General features: G+C 40.0%; 2 protein-coding genes and 1 long non-coding RNA gene across 6 annotated transcripts in view; 2 read left to right on the plus strand and 1 right to left on the minus strand.

Moving 5' to 3' along the window:
* Positions 1-549, minus strand: part of LOC309694972 — a 40,392-nt gene extending 39,843 nt beyond the window's left edge. Inside the window, exon 1 of the long non-coding RNA XR_014273005.1 lies at positions 503-549. This is a non-coding gene — a long non-coding RNA (uncharacterized lncRNA). The remainder of the gene's footprint in view (positions 1-502) is intronic.
* Positions 229-4,321, plus strand: LOC309694970 (B2 bradykinin receptor-like). Of its 2 annotated transcripts, none has more exons than XM_082515283.1 (3): positions 229-283; positions 1,331-1,392; positions 1,812-4,321. In XM_082515283.1, the coding sequence occupies exon 3, from the start codon at positions 1,840-1,842 to the stop codon at positions 2,785-2,787; it is 948 nt and encodes a 315-aa protein (XP_082371409.1). In that variant the 5' UTR covers positions 229-283; positions 1,331-1,392; positions 1,812-1,839; the 3' UTR covers positions 2,788-4,321. The 2 variants fall into 2 exon arrangements, with proteins under 2 accessions (XP_082371409.1, XP_082371408.1); XM_082515282.1 differs by lacking the exon at positions 229-283 and adding an exon at positions 547-814.
* A 3,217-nt stretch (positions 4,322-7,538) lies between these two features.
* LOC309695314 (B2 bradykinin receptor-like) overlaps positions 7,539-20,484 on the plus strand; it is a 34,143-nt gene continuing 21,197 nt past the window's right edge. Inside the window, exon 1 of one of the 3 annotated variants that reach the window (XM_082515848.1) lies at positions 7,539-8,516. The gene's annotated coding sequence lies outside the window, so the exon portion shown is untranslated. Of the gene's footprint in view, positions 8,517-15,033; positions 15,494-20,484 lie in introns of those variants that run through there. The other 2 variants (XM_082515847.1, XM_082515849.1) reach the window with 2 other exon arrangements.

Genomic DNA, 20,484 nt, shown 5'->3' on the forward strand with positions numbered 1-20,484 from the left:
TCAGTGTCTAACGGCTGCTTCCATTGTTTTCCCTGCAGGAGGAGCGTGGAGAAGAAGGACAGCACAGCACGCACAGGGTGTGCAGAGTCACCGGGGAGCACGAACACGGACGCCACTGGAAGACGCACACGGGAGTCTTGGGGAGCGCGGGGATTAAGTTTGGCATCAGTATTTACCACACTGTAAATAAACGCACTGTACACACAGAGCTCTGCCCCTGGGTCCTCCTTTCCCTCACAACCCCAGACCATGACAATAATGTGCATAAAAGCACTCATCTGAGGTTTGTTTTTAAATGCTTGATATCTATTGAAGCCAGTATTACATATTGAATCAGAATCTGGCATTAATCTAAGACACTAAGACATTTCGGTGTTCGGACCGGTCTGAGGAAAGACGAGAAACGCTTTTAAAGCTGAAGCGCTGCGGTCGGGATTTAATGAGGTGCAGTGCCAGTTTTACGATGGAAGGTGTGGTCACAGCAGGTATTTTGGTGGCTTACCTTATTGGTGAAGTATTTGTAGGAGTGTTTTCTTTACGGGTTAAAAAAAAAACTTTCGGAGGAGAATATTTAAAAGAAGCATGCAAACCTGATTTGCTAGATTTCCTGGACACTAAATGTAACTTTGAAAAAAAAAACACCTCTTACTGTTGATTATGGAGCTGAAGTGTTCATTTATTTGGAATAAGATGAGGAAATATTATCAGCGTGCGTAACTGTGACGGATGGATCCCTCTAAGCTGTGAGCGCGGGGACAAAACTTTTGCTCTGTTCTGTAAGTCTCGACGGAATCCCAACCTTGCGTTTTTAGAGGTGGGTACTTCCTGCTCTTAAGTAGTAATACTAGAATTTTATTAAAAACCGGCTGTTTTTTTTTTTCTCAGCACCACACAGGGATTTTTATGTTGTTGTTTTTTGTTTGTTTTTTTCTGGCTATGAGAGACAAGCATATCATATTTATAACTGTAGCTGTGATGTCATTATGTTAGCGCGTCGGGTTACTGTCTGAATAATATGGGTAATTTAGGCTATAATAGGTTTCTGCAACCTCACAGCTCGTAGAATAAGCAGTGGAATAATATGGACTACAATACACTACAATAATATGCTCATGTTCAGATGATGGAGTAGTTTGGAATAAACTCACCGCTGGATAAATCTGTGCTGCACCTGAGTCTCAGTCCTCAGAATCTCACAAGTTTCTAAGAAGAGTTCATCCTTAGACAAAACCATATTTCTTCTTCTTGCTCTCATTTACCTTAACTGCTAGACTGTTTTCATAGAGAAACAGGTTTAAAACCTGCACTTACACTGTAATATTTCTTTCAGGACTTCATTGACACCTCTACTTTAACTCATCAGGCGTGCTTGTTTTTGAGTCTCTGCTCTTGGTAGGTAATTACTGAAATTAACTGACAACATCTTTGTATATAAATTAAGGCACTGTTATGGGAGATCACCCCAACAACCTTTCACTCACATGGGTACATTTTTGCAACTGTACCATCATCATGTCACTTGCCCCTGCGGATTTTAGTCTTAAAGTCGACACTGTTCCTTTTTTAGTAAACCCCCACAGTAGCTTTTAATGCCAAAAGACAGTTTTATACCGGTGTAGATTAAATCTACCCCTAAATATAACGATGACAGCTTTGACCACTCACTTTGTCTTTATTAACTTCCATGCATGGAATACTTTAAGTGTGGATATTTTTTTTCCTCTTTTGAAAGAAAAAGGGAAAAGAAAAATAATTGTGAAAGTTAGCCTACAATAATGTTTTATCTGTACTCTGTTCTCTATTTTCTGCAGTATCCCTGTCAACCTCATCCCTGTAACGATGTCTGGAAACCAAAACAATACAAATTGTACTAATCTTGAGCCAAATAGTTTGATCTTCACTCTGGGTTCATACTACATCCTGGCCATCAGTGTGCTTGGAATCATCTTTAATGCGTTTGTGCTGATGGTTTTCTGCTTCCACAAGAAAGCCTGCACAGTAGCTGAGATCTACTTGAGCAACTTGGCTGGAGCTGACTTTGTTCTGGTGTGCTGTTTGCCCTTCTGGGCTGACTATGTAGGAAAGGGCTTTAATTGGGCTTTCAGTGAGAGCCTGTGCAAAGTGATACCTGCCATAATAAAAATGAATGCACTCTGCAGCATTTACTTCCTTGTTCTGGTTAGCATAGATCGCTATGTGGGGCTGGTGCACCCACTGTCCCATCACAGCATGTGTAGGACATTTTATGCCAAGCTGGCATGTGTAGTTGTGTGGATTCTTGGCGTTATCTTTGCACTCCCCGTATTAATCTACAGGAAGTTAATCCCCAGTACATCAAATATTACTGCATGTGGCATTCTCTTCACTGAAGACCAACATCTAGTATATGAGACATTAACCATAATCTTCAGCTTCGTAATCCCTGTTTCCATTATTTCCCTCTGCGCTGTCAAGATTATTCAAGCACTGAGAAACAGGCTAAAGGGGCATGGGAAGGAGCAGAAAGCCACCACTCTCATCCTGGTAGTTCTTCTGGCATTCCAAATTTGTTGGGGTCCATTCCAGTTGAGCAGGATACTAGATGTGCTTGAACGTGTTGGTATTGTGAGGTGTCACACCATACTTGACATCTACAAACAAATTACTGTGTACTTAGCTTTTTTCAACAGTGTCCTTAACCCCATTCTCTATGTTGCCATTGGGAGAAACTTCCAGAAAAGAGCAAAGGAATTCTTAATGCCGCAGAAATATAAGAAAACAAGAAGATCAAGCACACGCTCCTCATGAGCACACCCCACAAGTGTTAAATCTGACAATGGCTTAAGATAAGCAGGATTGTGACCTTTTGAGTTTTGAGGTGTGCTGCTGTGATTGGTGATTTTATACAATGACAATTATTTATCCAGGCATAAGAACTTTTTTTCTTTTTTCTCTTTTTTTAGCATTTATGTAATGTGAATATATGGGGTTTAATTGTCTATGAAACATTGCTTCTTCAAAAAGTGATATACAGGCATAACATATTTGTTACTTAAATGTGATATATATTTCTGTTTTATAGTGATTTTTGTTCCAATACAATATGAATAACATTTACACTGGCGGATGCTCATATTAAATAAGAACAAAAATATAATATAACAACACAAAATCATATGAAGGACTTGAACAAGGCCAAGTATAAGAGCAGAGAGATGGTAGTGAACTGGTTTTGAATAGGGCAAAAGTTACACATGTTAATGCAGTTTTTCTTGCAGGTACCACATTATGTGTTTTTCTTATTTTCTGTCATGTATTTATATTCTTACAGTGGTGGATGCTCATGTTAAACTTAATGTTATCAGTTATCACAGATTACATAGTTTACATTAAACATGATTCATATCTTGAAGTCAGAATATATGCAAGTCTTTTCTTATGTTTATCCATTTTTTCAAATTTCAGTTCAGGATTATTATGTTAAAGCTATTCATTGACATCCTCCAAATATTCAGTTCGGAGTACCGCTGCTGTACAAGGTGAATGACCTGGTGTATCTCTCTCTCTCTCTCTATATATATATATATATATATATAAGCCCACTAACAGTCCAGAGACATGCTGTTGGTGGGCTTGAATTTGAGTGCGAATGGTTGTCTGTCTCTATGTGTTAGCCCTGCGACAGACTGGCGACCTGTGCAGGGTGTACACTGCTTCTCGCCTTAAGACAACTGGGATAGGCTCCAGCCCCCTGCGACCCTGAAAAGGGTAAGAGGAAGAGAATGGATGGATGTTTATTTGTCACGGTTCAGGGTCATTTGACCCAGCATTTTCAGTTTCGCATATTTTTCTGTATTATGGTTTGTATTCTGATTCTCTTGTTATGCTTTGTTGATTATTATTATAATTCTATGTTTCAGTTTATTCTGGTTTAGAGTTTTGTTCTTAGGTTTTGTGTCTTGTGCCCTCATGTTTAGTGGAGGTTTAGTTCAATGTCAAGTCTGTGTCTTTGTGAATTGTTTCTTGTTTCCTGTTTTACTTTGAAGGTCCATGTCTTATGTAAGTGTATTCAGTGCTTCCTCCCGTCTCGTCAGGCTCATCGGGTCCAGCTGTGTTCCCCACCTGTATGTAATCTCCCTGTTTTCTTCAGTGTGTATTTAAGTTGTGTCAACTCATGTACTCACTGGTCGGCCTGTGTATAAACCGTGTGTTCTCCCTGCTGTCCTTCTTTCATGTTCAAGTTTGCTGTTTAGATTTCCCCATTATAGATTATCTTTAGTTCCGTTTCACCATTTTCACCTTGTGTTTTCTTTTCCAATAAACCTCTTTCGCGTCTCAGCGAGTGCCTGCTCTTGTGTCCTCATTTATTCCCCCACACGACTCACCCTGGTTAGCCGTGACAGTATTATTATTATTGTTATCAACAGTAGTTAGTTGTACTAATAAAAATACAAACCGGATTCCAAAAAAGTTGGGACACTAAACAAATTGTGAATAAAAACTGAATGCAATGATGTGGAGATGGCAAATGTCAATATTTTATTCAGAATAGAACGTAGATGACAGATCAAAAGTTTAATCTGAGATCATTTCAAAGGAAAAATATGTTGATTCAAAATTACACGGTGTCAACAAATCCCAAAAAAGTTGGGACAAGTAGCAATAAGAGGCTGGAAAAAGTACATTTGAGCATAACGAAGAGCTGGAAGAACAATTAACACTAATTAGGTTAATTGGCAACATGATTGGGTATAAAAAGAGCTTCTGAGAGTGGCAGTGTCTCTCAGAAGCCAAGATGAGTAGAGGATCACCAATTCCCACAATGTTGTGCAGAAAGATAGTGGAGCAATAAAGGTGTTACCCAGCGAAAGATTGCACAGACTTTGCAGTTATCATCATCAACTGTGCATAACATCATCCGAAGATTCAGAGAATCTGGAACAATCTCTGTGCGTAAGGCTCAAGGGCGTAAACCCATACTGGATGCCCGTGATCTCCGGGCCCTTAAATGACACTGCACCACAAACAGGAATGCTACTGTAAAGGAAGTCACAGAATGGGCTCAGGAATACTTCCAGAAACCATTGTCAGTGAACACAATCCACCGTGCCATCTGCCGTTGCCAGCTGAAACTCTACAGTGCAAAGAAGAAGCCATTTCTAAGCAAGATCCACAAGCTCAGGCGTTTTCACTGGGCCAGGGATCATTTAAAATGGAGTGTGGCAAAATGGAAGACTGTTCTGTGGTCAGACGAGTCACGATTCAAAGTTCTTTTTGGAAATGTGGGACGCCATGTCATCCGGACCAAAGAGGACAAGAACAACCCAAGTTGTTATCAACGCTCAGTTCAGAAGCCTGCATCTCTGATGGTATGGGGTTGCATGAGTGCGTGTGGCATGGGCAGCTTGCATGTCTGGAAAGGCACCAGCAATGCAGAAAAATATATTCAGGTTCTAGAACAACATATGCTCAAATCCAGACGTCATCTCTTTCAGGGAAAACCCTGCATTTTTCAACAAGATAATGCCAGACCACATTCTGCATCAATCACAACATCATGGCTGCGTAGGAGAAGGATCTGGGTACTGAAATGGCCAGTCTGCAGTCCAGATCTTTCACCTATAGAGAACATTTGGCGCATCATAAAGAGGAAGGTGCGACAAAGAAGGCCCAAGACGATTGAACAGTTAAAGGCCTGTATTAGACAAGAATGGGAGAGCATTCCTATTTCTAAACTTGAGGTCTCCTCTGTCCCCAGATGTCTATTGAGTGTTGTAAGAAGAAGGGGAGATGCCACACAGTGGTGAAAATGGCCTTGTCCCAACTTTTTTGGGATTTGTTGACACCATGACATTTTGAATCACCATATTTTTCCCTTAAAATTATAAATTTTCTCAGTTTCAACTTTTGTTCCATGATTTATGTTCTATTCTGAATAAAATATTGACATTTGCCATCTCCACATCGTTGCATTCAGTTTTTATTCACAATTTGTTTAGTGTCCCAACTTTTTTGGAATCCGGTTTGTAGTAGTGTTGTAGTTACTATTTATCATTTTATCAATGTATCTATTTTTCTTCATCATTCACAATTCTTGACCCCGGAGGGATCTAAATTAAATGCACTCATACAGCAAATCCCCTCAAGTATGACACATCTCACATTTCCTATTGTTTTTCATCAAATAAGGCAAAGGAAGATGATGTAAGCATTACAGAAAATATAAACACTTACCACATTATTTTTTCATTCTTTATCATAAATCAGCTAAATTATATTGCGTCTCTCTCTCTCTCTCACGCCCTTGTGGTCTCTTCCAAAGAAAAACTTGCCAAAATGTTGGATTCTTGCTTAGTGTATTTACAAGCATCCTCGGCAAATAGGATGTTGTTTTAGTTTTTGGAACGTAGGACTGACAACAGCTGTCAGTCCTATATATAGTAGAAGGATACAGATCCAAATAAAAACATTATGGAGACAGGTTCTGGCCTCTCGAGTGGCTGGTGATAACAAGGCAGGGCAGAACATCCACATCTGGATTGGCACCTTTCAGGTGATTGAGGAGTGAGCTGGTAACAAAGGTTGCAGGATCTCTCTGGGGGCTGGACAGGTGGCCAGAGACAGTATCTTGACAGATGGCTGCTCAGGTCCATGTGGATACACTTGAGTCTGATAGCTGGGACTGCACGAGTTTGAGTTCAGAATTTACACATGATTAACAAGACTGTGATACTCTGGTTCAGCTGTTGTCGATCCTACGTCCAAAAAGTAACAACAACCTCCTATGTGCTGAGGTTGCTTGTAAATACATTAAGCAAGAATACAACATTTTGGTTTGATGACAGACAGTTTTCTTTGGAAGAGCCCACAAGGGCATGACAAATATTTACGTATTTCTGAAGACATTTCTTTAGAAAAATAGAGGAATTAACTACACAGAGGAAGCGATGACGCAGAGAAGATGCATATTTTGTCTAAAATTATTTTGATATCAGTTTTTTCTTTTAAGTTAAGCAAACAAAGACATTAGTAAGAGGTACTAGAAAAGTGTACCTGATGGTTTTATGTTGTCTTTTTCTAGAGACAGAATCTTTTGCCAGCAAAGTATGCACATGTTTAATTTGGCTTGGTTTTCTTTTTTTTTACTTTTCTGTTTTAACTTTGTTCTGCTCCTTTTGTTTCTGTTTTTCCACATTATTTGTGACTGAATTGCTGAATAATTCTAAAAACATAAAGGGAAAATTCTTCAGTTAACCTGCCAGTTTTACAAGTTTTGAAAACCAGCATCTAAACTGGAGATTATTAATTAAACTATTTATGTTTTGATAAACAGTTTTAGAACATTTATGCTAAAGCAAACACATATAATTAAAACAAAATTTAAAAAAGTTGCATTAGAATACAAGGAGCTGTGAAAATGATGATATGCAGTGTTTGTGCTGTGAACATCAGTGACTCAAGAGACTTTTTTGGTGAATGTAATACTCAAGGAAAACCTTTATTTGATAAACATTTTCACAAAATTACTAAATAACAATATAAACCTATATGCACCAAAACAAATTACTATCCTAATAAGAACACAAATACAGTCTCTTTGTTTTTTGAGTTGACAACACAAGGCAAAGATGAAAACCAACCCGAAGAGACTAAAGCAATCGCCACGGTGATTCTATTTTAGAAACATGCACAAGTAGAAATGGAGTCTTCAAATCTGACCACTAAAAACTGCTTTTGTTGCCTGATGAAGATCAGGCTTTGCCTGCTGGGATTGCGTCTGCATACATTCAGCTATAAAACCCCTCTGGGTGCATGCTGTCTCTGCAGATGCTTAAAGTTCTGTCAGCTGTGTAATCAGAATCAGAATACTTCACTAAGGAAATTATGTGTTTACAGTGAGACAATAGACAATAAGAACAGTAACAGACTAAACTAGATTAAATAATGCAATATATTACAAAGTTTACAAAATATATGAATTAGCTCTAATATATACAAAGAGCTCAATCATAAATATAAAATATATGACAGAGATGAAATATATATGACTGACATTTTACTCCAAACTTTGTTATTTTCACTGTAGGATGTGAAAAAGGGTGTCATGACCCAAGCAGCCAGGAACACACAGGGACAAATGTAATCTTCAAAAAAATGGGTTTTATTATACCCCCAAAAAGGACAAGATGATTACAAAAATTCAAAATAACAAACAAAGTTTTTAAGAACCAAGTGGGCCCATAAAAGAGGTTACCTTAACAGAACGCTACTCAAAAGTCACTTAAAAACATAACTCAACAAACTGACCTGCCCAAATGAGAAACAGCTCCAGTTATATAGCAAATGAATAAACCATTATATACACCAAAAGTGAAAACTAAAGAGATAACAGCTAACCATCATTCACGAAGAACCCCATTCCCCCTGCATGATCACAATAGATGGTCCAGTCCACTTTATTGGCTTCTGCATTTAAACCAGCTCCACCCTCAGCCTCCTCTTTCAGCCAAACCAGGAAGGACTGGAGCAGAGGTCAGGTAACTCAGAAAGAGCAGAAATATAATCAATATAACATATACCTATATAAAATAACAAACAATGCAAAGCAAAGTCTATGCCACCATTTGGGCTATAGCTTAGTGCTGTCATGCATTACAGGAAAACTCAAAATATCAAATTAGTTAACTTATGATCACAGAAGCTTTAGAGTATAACGTAAACATAAGACAAAAGACCAAATGAATATTACCTAAGTATCTCAATTGTGTGGCTGCATGCAGCCATCACAAAGGGTGTAACTATTGCATTATGTACTGTGCATTAGATGGATCAGTTGTACAGGCAGGAGTGATTTCCTGTGTTGTTCAGTGATGCATTTGGGTAATCTCAATCTCTCAGTGTACGTGCTCCTGTGACAGGCCAGCAGGTCATTGAGTGGGTGGGAGGTATTGTCGCTATTGTCCTTATCTTGTACAACATCCACCTTTCCGACACGACCTTAATGGACGATTGAAACCGGGGTAACAGTTTTCCACAGGTTTCCACAACAATGCGACTGTTTCTGTCTCAGTGCAGCATCTACTTTACCGTCGAGCTCTTGTGCTTTTGTGCAATAAAAATAAAACTGATGCACGTATCTCCACTCCTCAAACCCATGGCGAGTGAAAAGACTGAAAAAGAGTGAATTCTCAAGGATATTATGTATGCTGGTGTAGGGAAGCTGCAAAAGGTTTTAGGTCTTGAGATTTCAATAGCAAGAATACAAATATGTAGTTGGAAAGACACCATAATTGTTCTCTTTTACTGCGCTGGGCACTCTACTACTGTAAGTTTCTAGAGAACCTCATGTAGAAGGAATCTATGACTCATATTGACTGATAATTGATTTCTAACAAATGGTTTTAGATTTGATCAAACAATAACAGTGCTACAAAACTGATTATTATTGACAGAATATCAATCATTCAAACAACCTTTATTTATATTACACAGTTGAAAAATTTTGCAGTCAAAGTGCTTTACAGATAACAACATATGCCAAAAAAAATCCCATATTAAAGGCTGTGGTTAAATGAATAAAATTAATAAAACTGAGGGCTTGTAATGAACAATTTAAACCCTCAGTTCAAACTCTGTCCCCTACCATCTTGTTATATCAATATATGCTATATCTCTGAGTGTTCGCATGTGCTTTTGCTGTGAAAATTATCACTGAGTGGACTTTATATTTTGTGGAGATGTTTTACCTCATCTCAGAGGCTTCTTCAGTATTAGTGGTCTCATGCTAATATTGAGCATCTCATATGCATCCACAAAACAATTTGCCTGCTACTCTGTTGTTCTTCTAATAACAGTTATTAATTTAATAATCATTCATGTTATTGTTAATCTTATTTCCAATCTCTTATTTAGACTTAAATGTTTCATGTTATAAGTGAATGATTTTTCATGATAGGTATGGGTATGACACAGAGTAACAATCCATATAATCATCACTAAGGTCTGAAACTTTATAAATAAACACTTCCCCTGCAGATGATGACTTAGTTGCTTTATAGCTACTCTTTCAAGAATTTGAGATATAGAGAGCTGGGTCAAGTGAGGACTTTTAAGTAATGGCTCATTTACTGCTACATTAAATATGTTTATATTAAAGATTAAAGGATTAATTTCAGGACTTTTTTTATTTATTAAACTTTTATAAATAACAATCACTTTGTGTGAGATAAATGGTGCCAAGTAAATCATAATATGAAGGAAAGGACAAAGAGATAATATATATAAATATTTACATCAAATATTTTCTGTTTTTTTTTTACATCAGTCAACTCAGTTATGTTTATTTCTAGACCACCTCAGTGTCACACACACTGTAAAATAATATCTGAATCAATAAAAACAGAATCGATGAGAGAGGATATGAACCCATTTGGGTTCATTTGAGTTCAAGTAAACTGAGAAAACTAAGAGCAAAACACAAAAGACAAATAGCTACCAAAATAAATCAGGAAACAATAAATTATAACCACACAAGTGGAACACTAAGGGAAGAAATAAACACAGACTACTAACAGAGAATACCATACAGAAACCATACAGGAACCATACAGGAACCATACCAGACCATATGAGGAACAGAATAAATGAATAAGCATGAAACCAGATTTATACAATAAAAAGATAAGACCAGTGGTCCAAAACCCAAGACTATGACAAAATAAAACCACATTCCATTTTTTTTTTCTTGCCTGTCCCGTTTGGCTCTTTTGCCATCAGAATTGTTGTCTAAAGGCAAACAAAGATGCCCAATGGATTTACTTTACCAAATTGACCATCCCAGCCTTGCCGTAATGGTCCATTTGATTCACCTTTTATTGTTTATTTTATTTTCACTTACTGAATATGGGACAGACTTGACTGGGGGAAAGAAGGGGAGAAAGAAAGAGGGAAAGAGAAACAGCTGAGAAGAGGGACGGGGGAGAAGGGCAAAAGACAAAAACCAACAGAATGAGCAGAAAAAGAAAAAAAAAGAAGAAAAAAAGAAAAAAATGCATATATCGATCACCTGGGTCACCTGCTGAGAAAGAAAAAAGAAAACAAGCAGAAGAGAACAAGAGTAATAGAATAAACAACATCACAATGATATATGGGAATATGACAGTAAATACTAAATATTAAACATTATTGTGCAGCACATAAGATCAACAGAACACAGTGTGCTTTGAGGTAGGAGCCAAAAAGGGTGTAGTTTGTGGGTGTGATCACCCGTGTGTACACCTGTGAGCATGGACGCGCTTGTTTTTTGTTTTTTAAAAGGTTCCTTCATGTAATGATCTGCTAGAGGGTGTGGGGGGGCCACAGCCCCGTCCTCCAGGGCATGAAGCGGGTATGGAGGAGATCAAAACTCCAGACATCCAGAGGCCCCCAGAACACAAGAGACCAAGGAAGACCAACAGAGGGGCAGCCGCGCCACTGTCCCAGAAAGAGCTGAGGAGAGTCCCAGATGAGGGCTCACTCAGCAGCCGCGGAGCAGAAGCCAGGGGGAGTTGCAGTGACGCGCCTGTGAGCTCCGCCGGCAGCCAGCTGCGCCTGAGTGACCGAGCCCCAGGCCGAGAGGCCGGGGGCACCCCACCTCCGAAGCGGCCCGAGCAAGCCCCAGGCTCCAGGCCCCGATAAGCGGCCGCCAAGGAGTGAGCCGGTGTGTACCTGGACGCCCATCCCCGGACACAAAGAACCACCAACGCACCAATGTCTGAGGCAGTCCGCCACTGGCAGGGAAGTGGTGGTAGGGGGAGATAGGCCTCCATACCTTGGAGGGCCTGAGATGTCCCCAGAGAGGTGGCGCCTGACACCCAACCTGACATATAGACACAGAAATACAGGCACACACATATACAAACATCCATTCCCACCCTCATGCTCTCATATGCACTTACTCCACACTCAACCAGCGTGGAGACAGACATAAAGAGACGCTGTACACACGATCACACTCCCCAAGCGTACTCTACAAACCGGGTCTAGGTACCCTTGCCCCTGGAGGGGGGGAACTGCACCCAGACCCAGGTGGTGTTACCCTTTTCCCTGCGGTGGGGGGAGGCAGACCGCCCCGACTCCGCAGCAGCAGGGAGGCCCCACACTCCAGACCGCAGTCGGACGGCCAACTCCTCCTCCTAGCCCCCCCGCTCCAGCAGGTCGCAGAGAATGGGGGTGAGAGAAGACTCCAAACCTCCCTCCACCCGCTCATTGTAGTGTTGATGCATGTGTGTTCTAAGGTGCATTTAAAACCCAGGAGGGCATGGAGCTACCTGCCAGAGAGCAGCAGGTAAGCGCATGGTCCCTCCTGCTGGCCCTCAATGTCTACGTGTATTTAACATTGAGAGGTGGGCAACGACGCCAGGGGTGGGGTGTACACCCTGATGGTACTTTGGATTCCGTGTATCGTGCCCACCCCCAAGATCCTATATGTATGTGTAATGAGAGTGTGAGTAATGTGAATGTCTAAGTTGTGGGATAAAATTGAGGCAGAGGCAGCCAGAAGGGGACAGGGGGGGTGGCCTCCTCTGCACCCTGGTGACATACCCCTACTCCAAGGTCCTGCATGTGTGGGTGGTTGTGGTGGAGCGGGAAGAGGGAGGCAGCTGGAGATGGGGAGGGAAGGAAGGGAGGGGCAAGTGACCCCTCCCTTGGGCCAGCTCCCCCGCTGACCCCAGTAGGCACCCCCATACTCCGCGACCCGCCCCATTCCAGATCCCACAGGATGTTTGTAAATGCACTAAGCAATATTTCTGTGAATTATCATGAGATTCTGACATTTTGGCTCGATGTTTAAAAACAGAGAATTTGTCTGTAAGTGTCCCAAAGGGGGTGTACTATATTGATAAACTGAACGCTGAGATCTTTGGAAGTAGATATAGCAAACAGACAGAAGACTATTCGACGATGGGAAAGTGACATGGGGCTGACAGCCACAGAGTTGGAACACAGAAAAATCAGAAGGCGTGGGGACACAACGATCCCAAAGGGGAACATAAATCAAGGAACAAAGCTAGAAAGAACTATAACAAAATTCTGAAGTAATGGGAAATAATATTAATATAATATACAAAACTAGAACATAACCCCCAAACAAATCATGAACCAACAAACTCAAAGCACTGTGTTACTGGAACCATGACAACTGTTATCTTTTTTCTGTGGTATTAGCATTAAAACCCATGATGAATAAAAAGATATAGGTGAAGAAATGCGCAGTGAACTGTAGCAACGCCCTTAACTGTATAAGACTAGAGCAGCATAAATAAGGGATGGTTAAGGTTCACATGATTTAGGCCCAACTCTAAGCTTTATGAAAAGAAAGGATTTAAGTTTAATCTAAAGTTTAGAAATGGTCACGAGCATTAACGTTTTGAGGAGCAAAATGCAAGAGTCAAACAGGAACTAAACTCAAATCAGCATTTAATACTAAAGAATTCAGTGAATTAAAAAAGTCCACTACAGTTTACAGAACAAAGCCAGTAAAACTAAATTCCAGATCTCTCAGTACACCAAGCAAGGAAAGAGGACTGCGAGTGATGCAACAAAGAACAAAGAGGAGACTCAGACAAAATATACACAAGATAATGAGGGGAGGGGTAGTGTATGGGGAACACAGCTGAAAGTGATTTGGGAGGTAAAATTTTATACAAAACACCAGAGACACATGACCATCAAAGTAAAACAGGAAGCAACTACGCAGGTTAAGGAGACTTAATATACAATGAAACACTAGGGGAGGAGGATTAAAATGAAAGGCACAAGGAAGTAAAAACAAATACTCAAAATGTAAATGGAACCTATAGTATAAAAGTAATCAGAACAAAAGACTAAAAGTGAAACAAAGATACAAAAGTCACAAAGTCAAAGACTCAGGACGATCTCTCACAGTTGGATTTTTGCAGGATCTAAAGAGCAGACTCAATATACTGTATATTTGTCATTTTATCTCGTCTAGTGATCACCTGACCCAGTGGCACTGAGCAGCAACATGCAGGCTGCAGTGCGTGAGAAAGTATGGTGTAGAGGTACTTCATAGCCTTTTTTGTATATGGAAAAACTGCAAACAGTGATGCATGTTGGAAGGAAATTTTCCTCTGTGGCAACACCATCAACTTACATAGGGATATGAAAGAACGCAACTACATAGCTCATATACACTACAAAAACAGCTCTACTCCATCCATCCATCCATCCATCCATCCTCCCAGTCTCTTCTGCTTATTCTTTTCAGGGTCGTTGGGAATCCGAAAAACTAGCAAATGAATCTGCTGTATGCCTGAGATTTTCACACAAACAAAACAAAAGCTTTCTATAGGACAAACTTTAGTGTCATTAATTTTTTCCCCCTATATTTTAGGCCTTTATTGATTGTGACAGTGAAGAATTGACAGGAAAGCTGAGGGAGAGAGGGGAAGACATGCTGCACAGGGCTCTTTTCTCAAACTGAAAAGTTGTTTATGTGGCCTTACGCTTGAAATAAGAAAAATGATGTTATTCTTATTGTGGAATTTCAAACAAACCATTGCCATACCCTGTAACCAGTTAATAAAGCTCAAGATGAGCTGAAATATCTTATTAAGAAAAAGTCAGACATATTTTCCTAAAATGTGCAAAACTTGCTTGTTAAGAATATTTTTTCTTAGATAGAAAAATAAGAAAAAATATGCATAAACAAGGTTTTTTTGTTTTTTTTACTTCCTTGAAAATCGTTTTATGCAGTGCAGGTGTGTAAATAATGTCTCAGTCATGTCTGATGCTGCATTAGGTCAAGTATTATTGTTCATCATAGTTACTTCAGCAGACTGATTAGCTACATAAATATATGGAGTGGACCCAAAAGGTTTATTTAACTCAAGAGTCTTAACCATGAAAGCATGGTAGGAGCAAGCGTCTCAGGAGTGGAGTCACTGTAATCACAGGGAGAGGAGGGTTATTTCTGTAATACCGGCAGTAATTTAATCTTGACACAATGCTTACTTGAAAAGCAGGAAAACAAAGACCTCTGGGGGAAGCAACCTAGCAAGTGCCTTGGTGGGGCGTGAGATGAGTGAAACAAGATGTTTGACCTTTTCACTCGTGACCAGTGATCCAGGAGGGGAGGCAGGCAAGATGTCCGAGCTTTAGTTATTTCCAGAGCAATAAAAGGAATCATCAAGCTGAAAAAGCAGAGGGGTGAGTTTGCAGCAGTTATGCGATGGCGAAGTAGACGGGTCAAACCAGAAGAGCGACAAGTATGCTGGTCCTGAGCAAAGGAAAACTGGAGATGCAAAGCTAATACAAGGAGTAACACGATATGCTGAAAATACTGGCTGGTCTTAAATGCAAATCCAGTGATTGCTCACAGGTGGGAAGAGGCAGGCACAGTATTCAGAATCTGGACATAGGAGCCGTAGTCATCATGACAGGCTGCCCATTTTAGCTACATAGCACACTTAAACAACACAAGCTGACACAGAGATGAACATTTATATTTCAGGTCTCCATTTTTATATGCTCATGCACTGTCATCCTTTTGCAGATCACAAACAGCCATAGCAATGTTTTAAACTTTTGGGGTTTTTTTTATATCTTCAAGACTCTGCTGTTCTTTTAAGAGTGACTAAAACAGTCCGTGCATCTGACTGTCCCCATATGACCCAGCGCTTTGTGTTTTCTTGTATTTTGATATTCATTGTTTATAGTTAGTCCTTTTGCCATTAGATCCTAGGTTCCTTAGTTGTAGTTATTGTTCATTGTTTAGTAGGTCTCCTTTGGGTCATCTTCCCATGTGTTAAAGTTCCCCTTGTTGATTACTGTGTCTTATCTGTCATGTTTCTGGTCTGCCTGGTTAATGCTGTCATGGCTGCGTCTTGTCATGTTTTCCTGTTTATTTTGAAAGTCCAGTTTCTATGTGTTTGTGTTTTAGTTTACATTTCCTGTGCATCATTATGTTCATCCTGGTCAGCTCTTTATCTCACTTCCCCTGATCACCTCATGTGTGTATTTAAGTCATTTGTCTCTTACTGTTCATTGTCAGGACATCTGCCAATTTCCTTCATGTCATCTAGTCACAGTTCCAGTCACAGTCTGAGTCATAGTCATAGTCTTTTGTTATCATAGTCGGTCATAGTTTTTCATCGTTTTTCTTGGGGTTTCATAGTTTCATGTTTTCAGCCGAAATAAAGGCTCGCCTTCTGTTTGCAACCAGCTCCTTCCTTCAGTGTCTGCTTTCGGGTCCGCTCTAACAAACACACTGGTGCACCCCACCGTGACATTATGTAGTTACTATGGACTTAAAATTTAGGATATAGTGGTTGTATTGATGTATAGCAATTTGAAATGCTCAAAAAATGTACACTACAGCATGTAAAAATGTAAAGATAAGTTCTGGCAGACTTGGTTCTATGGTGAGCTTGAAAGGGTTAATCCTCAATTTATTTTTCTGCAGGTGATTATTTTTATTATTTTTTTAATTGACAAATGGCTCTTTCCTTTGAATAAATGAGTCAAACTAACAATCACCCATTGTTTGTTAATATGGTGGTAGTAACTGCTCTGTTGCAAAACTGGTGCAACCAGTACTTTTTTAAGTCATTTGTGCTTCCTATATGTGACAAGCTGTGTAACCAGGCCTGTATTTCTTTTTAAACATGTGTCCAAACCATGTGTTAGACTGTCCGTGAAGGTTCTCAGTCATCCAGGTCATCGTAGTCAAAGGAGCTTGGAAAGAAAAGCGTCTGGACTTCTTTAAGTTGCTTGAAGACGTTTCACCTCTCATCCGAGAAACTTCTTCAGTTCTAAGGTCAAATGGTGGAGAGTCCCAGATTTAAACCCAGTGGGAGTTTCCCCCCACAGAGGGACAAAAGGACCCCCTGATGATCCTCTAATCACATGAGCCAAGGTGTGAACATGGGTGTGGGTCCCAATCAGCCATGGTTTCGGGTGAGCTCATTGTGAAACCTGACCCCACCTTATCATGCGATTTCCTGAGGTCAGATGGCCCAGGATGTGAGTGGGTGTTAAGGCGTCTGGGAAGGGAACTCAAAGCTGGATTATAGATGGCAGACAGTTGGTGTCGTAAACCACCGCCTCTGTTCAAAGATGGTCGCTCACAGTGGACGTAGATGGCTTCTTTCACTCCTCTTTCAAACCATCTGTCCTCTCTGTCCAAAATGTGAACATTGGCATCCTTGAAAGAGTGACCTTTATCCTTAAGATGCAGATGGACTGCTGAGTCTTGTCCTGTGGAGGTGGCTCTTCTATGTTGTGCCATGCGCTTGTGAAGTGGCTGTTTGGTCTCTCCAATGTAGAGGTCTGGGCATTCCTCAATACACTGTACAGCATACACCACATTGATAAGTGTGTTTTGGAGTTTTGTCTTTCGGGTGAACCAGTTTTTGTCTGAGCGTGTTGCTGGGTCTGAAATGCACCAGGATGTCATGCTTGGAGAAAACTCCTGAGATTTTCTGATACACCGGCTACATAGGGGATGACAATGTTGTTGCGTCTGTCCTTCTTATCCTCCCTCGCTGGTGTCTGATCTTCTTTTCTGTGCCTCTTTGCTGACTTTATAAACGCCCATTTAGGATAGCTGCACGTTTTGAGTGCTTCCTTTACATGTGTGTGTTCCTTCTTTTTTCCTTCAGGCTTAGAGGGAACATGTTCTGCCCGGTGGTGTAGGGTCCTAATTACTCCAAGTTTGTGTTCCAGAGGGTGATGGGAGTCAAAGAGGAGGTACTGGTCCGTGTGTGTGGGCTTCCGGTAAACTTCGATGTTGAGTTTGCCGTTCTCTTCAATGTGCACGGCGCAGTCCAGGAAAGGCAAACAGTTGTCCTTTGTGTCTTCCCTGGTGAACTGGATGTTTTTATCCACAGCGTTAATGTGCGCAGTGAAGGATTCCACTTCTTGTGTCTTGATTTTGACCCAGGTGTCGTCTACATATCTGTACCAGTGGCTGGGTACTCTTCCTTTGAAAGAGCCAAGAGCCTTCCTTTCCACTTCCTCCATGTAAAGGTTGGCTACAATAGGTGACACAGGGGAGCCCATGGCACAGCCATGTTTTTGTCTGTAAAAGCCTTCGTTGTATTTGAAATATGTAGTGGTGAGGCAGAGGTCTAACAGTGTGCAGATCTGATTGGGTGTAAAGTTGGTCCTGTCTTCTAAGGAGCTGTCTTCTTGTAGTCGTTTTCTGACAGTCTCCACTGCCTCCGTGGTGGGTATGCAAGTGAAGAGAGAGACTACATCAAAGGACACCATGGTTTCATCTGGATCCAGGGTAAGTTTCTGGACCTTGTCGGTGAAGTCGGTGGAGTTCTTGATGTGGTGTGGGGTGTTCCCCACGAGAGGAGTAAGGATGGTAGCAAGGTGTTTTGCAATGTTGTAAGTGGAGTTTATGCTACTGACTATGGGTCTGAGTGGGACAGCTTCCTTGTGGATTTTAGGAAGTCCATAAATGCAGGGTATGGCATCCCCTGGGTAAAGGCGATGATATGATTTAGTCCTTTTCATAGTCTTGAAGGCAAGCTATAACTTTCTTTTTGTAGCTGCTTCTGGGGTCTCGCTACAAGCAGCTACAAAAAGAAAGTTATAGCTCCTTTTGACCATGTGTTAGAGTCTGACAGCGTCTTATAAAAAAAAAACCCACCTGTGTTAGGTCAGTGACAGAAAACTTTATTTAGATCTCCAAGTGAGTAAAGTGAACATGGGAAACTACCTCGAGAAATAAATATAGCAAAGAGACGCACATGAGGAAAAAATAGAGAAGGGCTCACTGAAGAGTGAAAGAGGTGCTGATAGAGGGATTCAGCTAGCATATTCCTTGTCTGGCATCACTTTAATATCAGATTACTTTCTCCTTTAAGTTAAGAAAGCCAAAGACAGAGACAGACAACGTTACAGGTCATATGCTTAATTTGTCTTACTTTGTACTTTATTGTGTTTTCACCTCTGTTCTCAGTAGTCAAAATAGTTGATAGGTTGATTAAAATTTAAAAACTGTAAATCATTGTTCTTCATTGACAGTGTTTTCTACATCATAGTATTAAATGATAAATTGTAGAAACATTCTGAAAAGCAAAACGTCTTCAGTTAACTTACCAGCAGAGACGATTTTGACAAATCCAAGAACAGTTGAGACGATCACAGATTACGCCCAATGTAATCTGTCACCATCCAGGCTGAAGACTGTTATCTGGATTTGTCTCAACATGTTTGGTGTTTTTGACATGCTACATCCAAATACAAAAAGAACCTTTACACTAACAGGCATACACATACTGTATGATAAAGAGATCTTTAAGCATTTAATTTAAATTCTCTTAAGCAGCAGCAAATCTGTGTTGTAAATATCAGTAATATATTTAAATGCTAAACAGTAACAAGTAACACACAAAAAAGTTGCCATCCCTTTGTCCCTTTTTTATATTTGTCAGCCTAAGTAATAGAGAATGGAAAGCTCGTAGAGCTCTAGAGAAAAACAAACAGAAATAAGTTTGTTTTTCTAATAAATACAGTAAGAACAGTAAATTCAAACTGAGCACTGCTACGTTTTTACTACAACTACAGGAAAAAGAAGGAAAACAAGAAGAAAACAGCAGGCTAAGGTTTTGTCTTTGGAGAACACTCACTCTATTGTTTAGCAGAGAAGGGAAATGTCTTTAGAGCCAAGGATACATACCAAAACATGCTCTCCTGCTTTTAAAACTGGTGGAACTGCTTCGTTTTTCCAGTACTTTGGGAATCTGCTTTTTCTGATTGTTACTCTTATGAGATGTGTCACAGGTCTTATCAAAAGTCTTGATATTTATTATGATAAAAAATGATAAAACTATATACATCTTTTGCCATAGAGTATAGTCACTTAATGATGCATGTGATTCCTACTTCATTAAACTACTAAATGCAACAGGTTTGTGGTGATTCTGCTGCTTGTATCATTAGTTGTTGCTGAAGAATCAACATTTTGTCTTCATTCTTTTACTAATTGTACTAATTGTGTCAAGTATAACTCATTTGTCTTGCAGCAATTATCTCCAGAATAATTGAATTAAGAATACATGAAGTGTATACTATTTATTTTCTGTTAATTTATTCTCTTTCTACTACTTATTAGATAAATTAGTGACGTTGTTTTTAACAAGTTTGAGATTTTTGCTTTCTATAATTCCAGGTGTTTTTTATTTCCAAAACTGTAACAAATCACAACATGGTTGCATTGTTGCTGTGTTGTGTAAGAAAAATGGTGCCAATTCAAAAAAGAAAAGAAAAATAGGTGTTCAAGCCTAATAGGACATATACACAGAAAACTGAAGCGTTTACTAATAGTGTTATATGAAGGCTGATGTGCAGGCAGGAGTGGTGGTAAGGAGGGCCCAATGCGCAGACACTTGGAGGCAAACGTTAACTCAAAAATCTCAGCTTTATTGCTGGATGTTAGAAAACAGAAATCTAACTGAACTGAGAACATAAAATAAACAACAAACCAGTTGA

This window comes from Aulonocara stuartgranti, assembly GCF_965226115.1.
Source record: "Aulonocara stuartgranti genome assembly, chromosome: 19".
NCBI lineage: Eukaryota > Metazoa > Chordata > Actinopteri > Cichliformes > Cichlidae > Aulonocara > Aulonocara stuartgranti.

Bases quoted from the DNA above. Each gene is read 5' to 3' on its own strand.
- LOC309694970 (XM_082515283.1), top strand. From the start codon at position 1,840: ATGTCTGGAAACCAAAACAATACAAATTGTACTAATCTTGAGCCAAAT.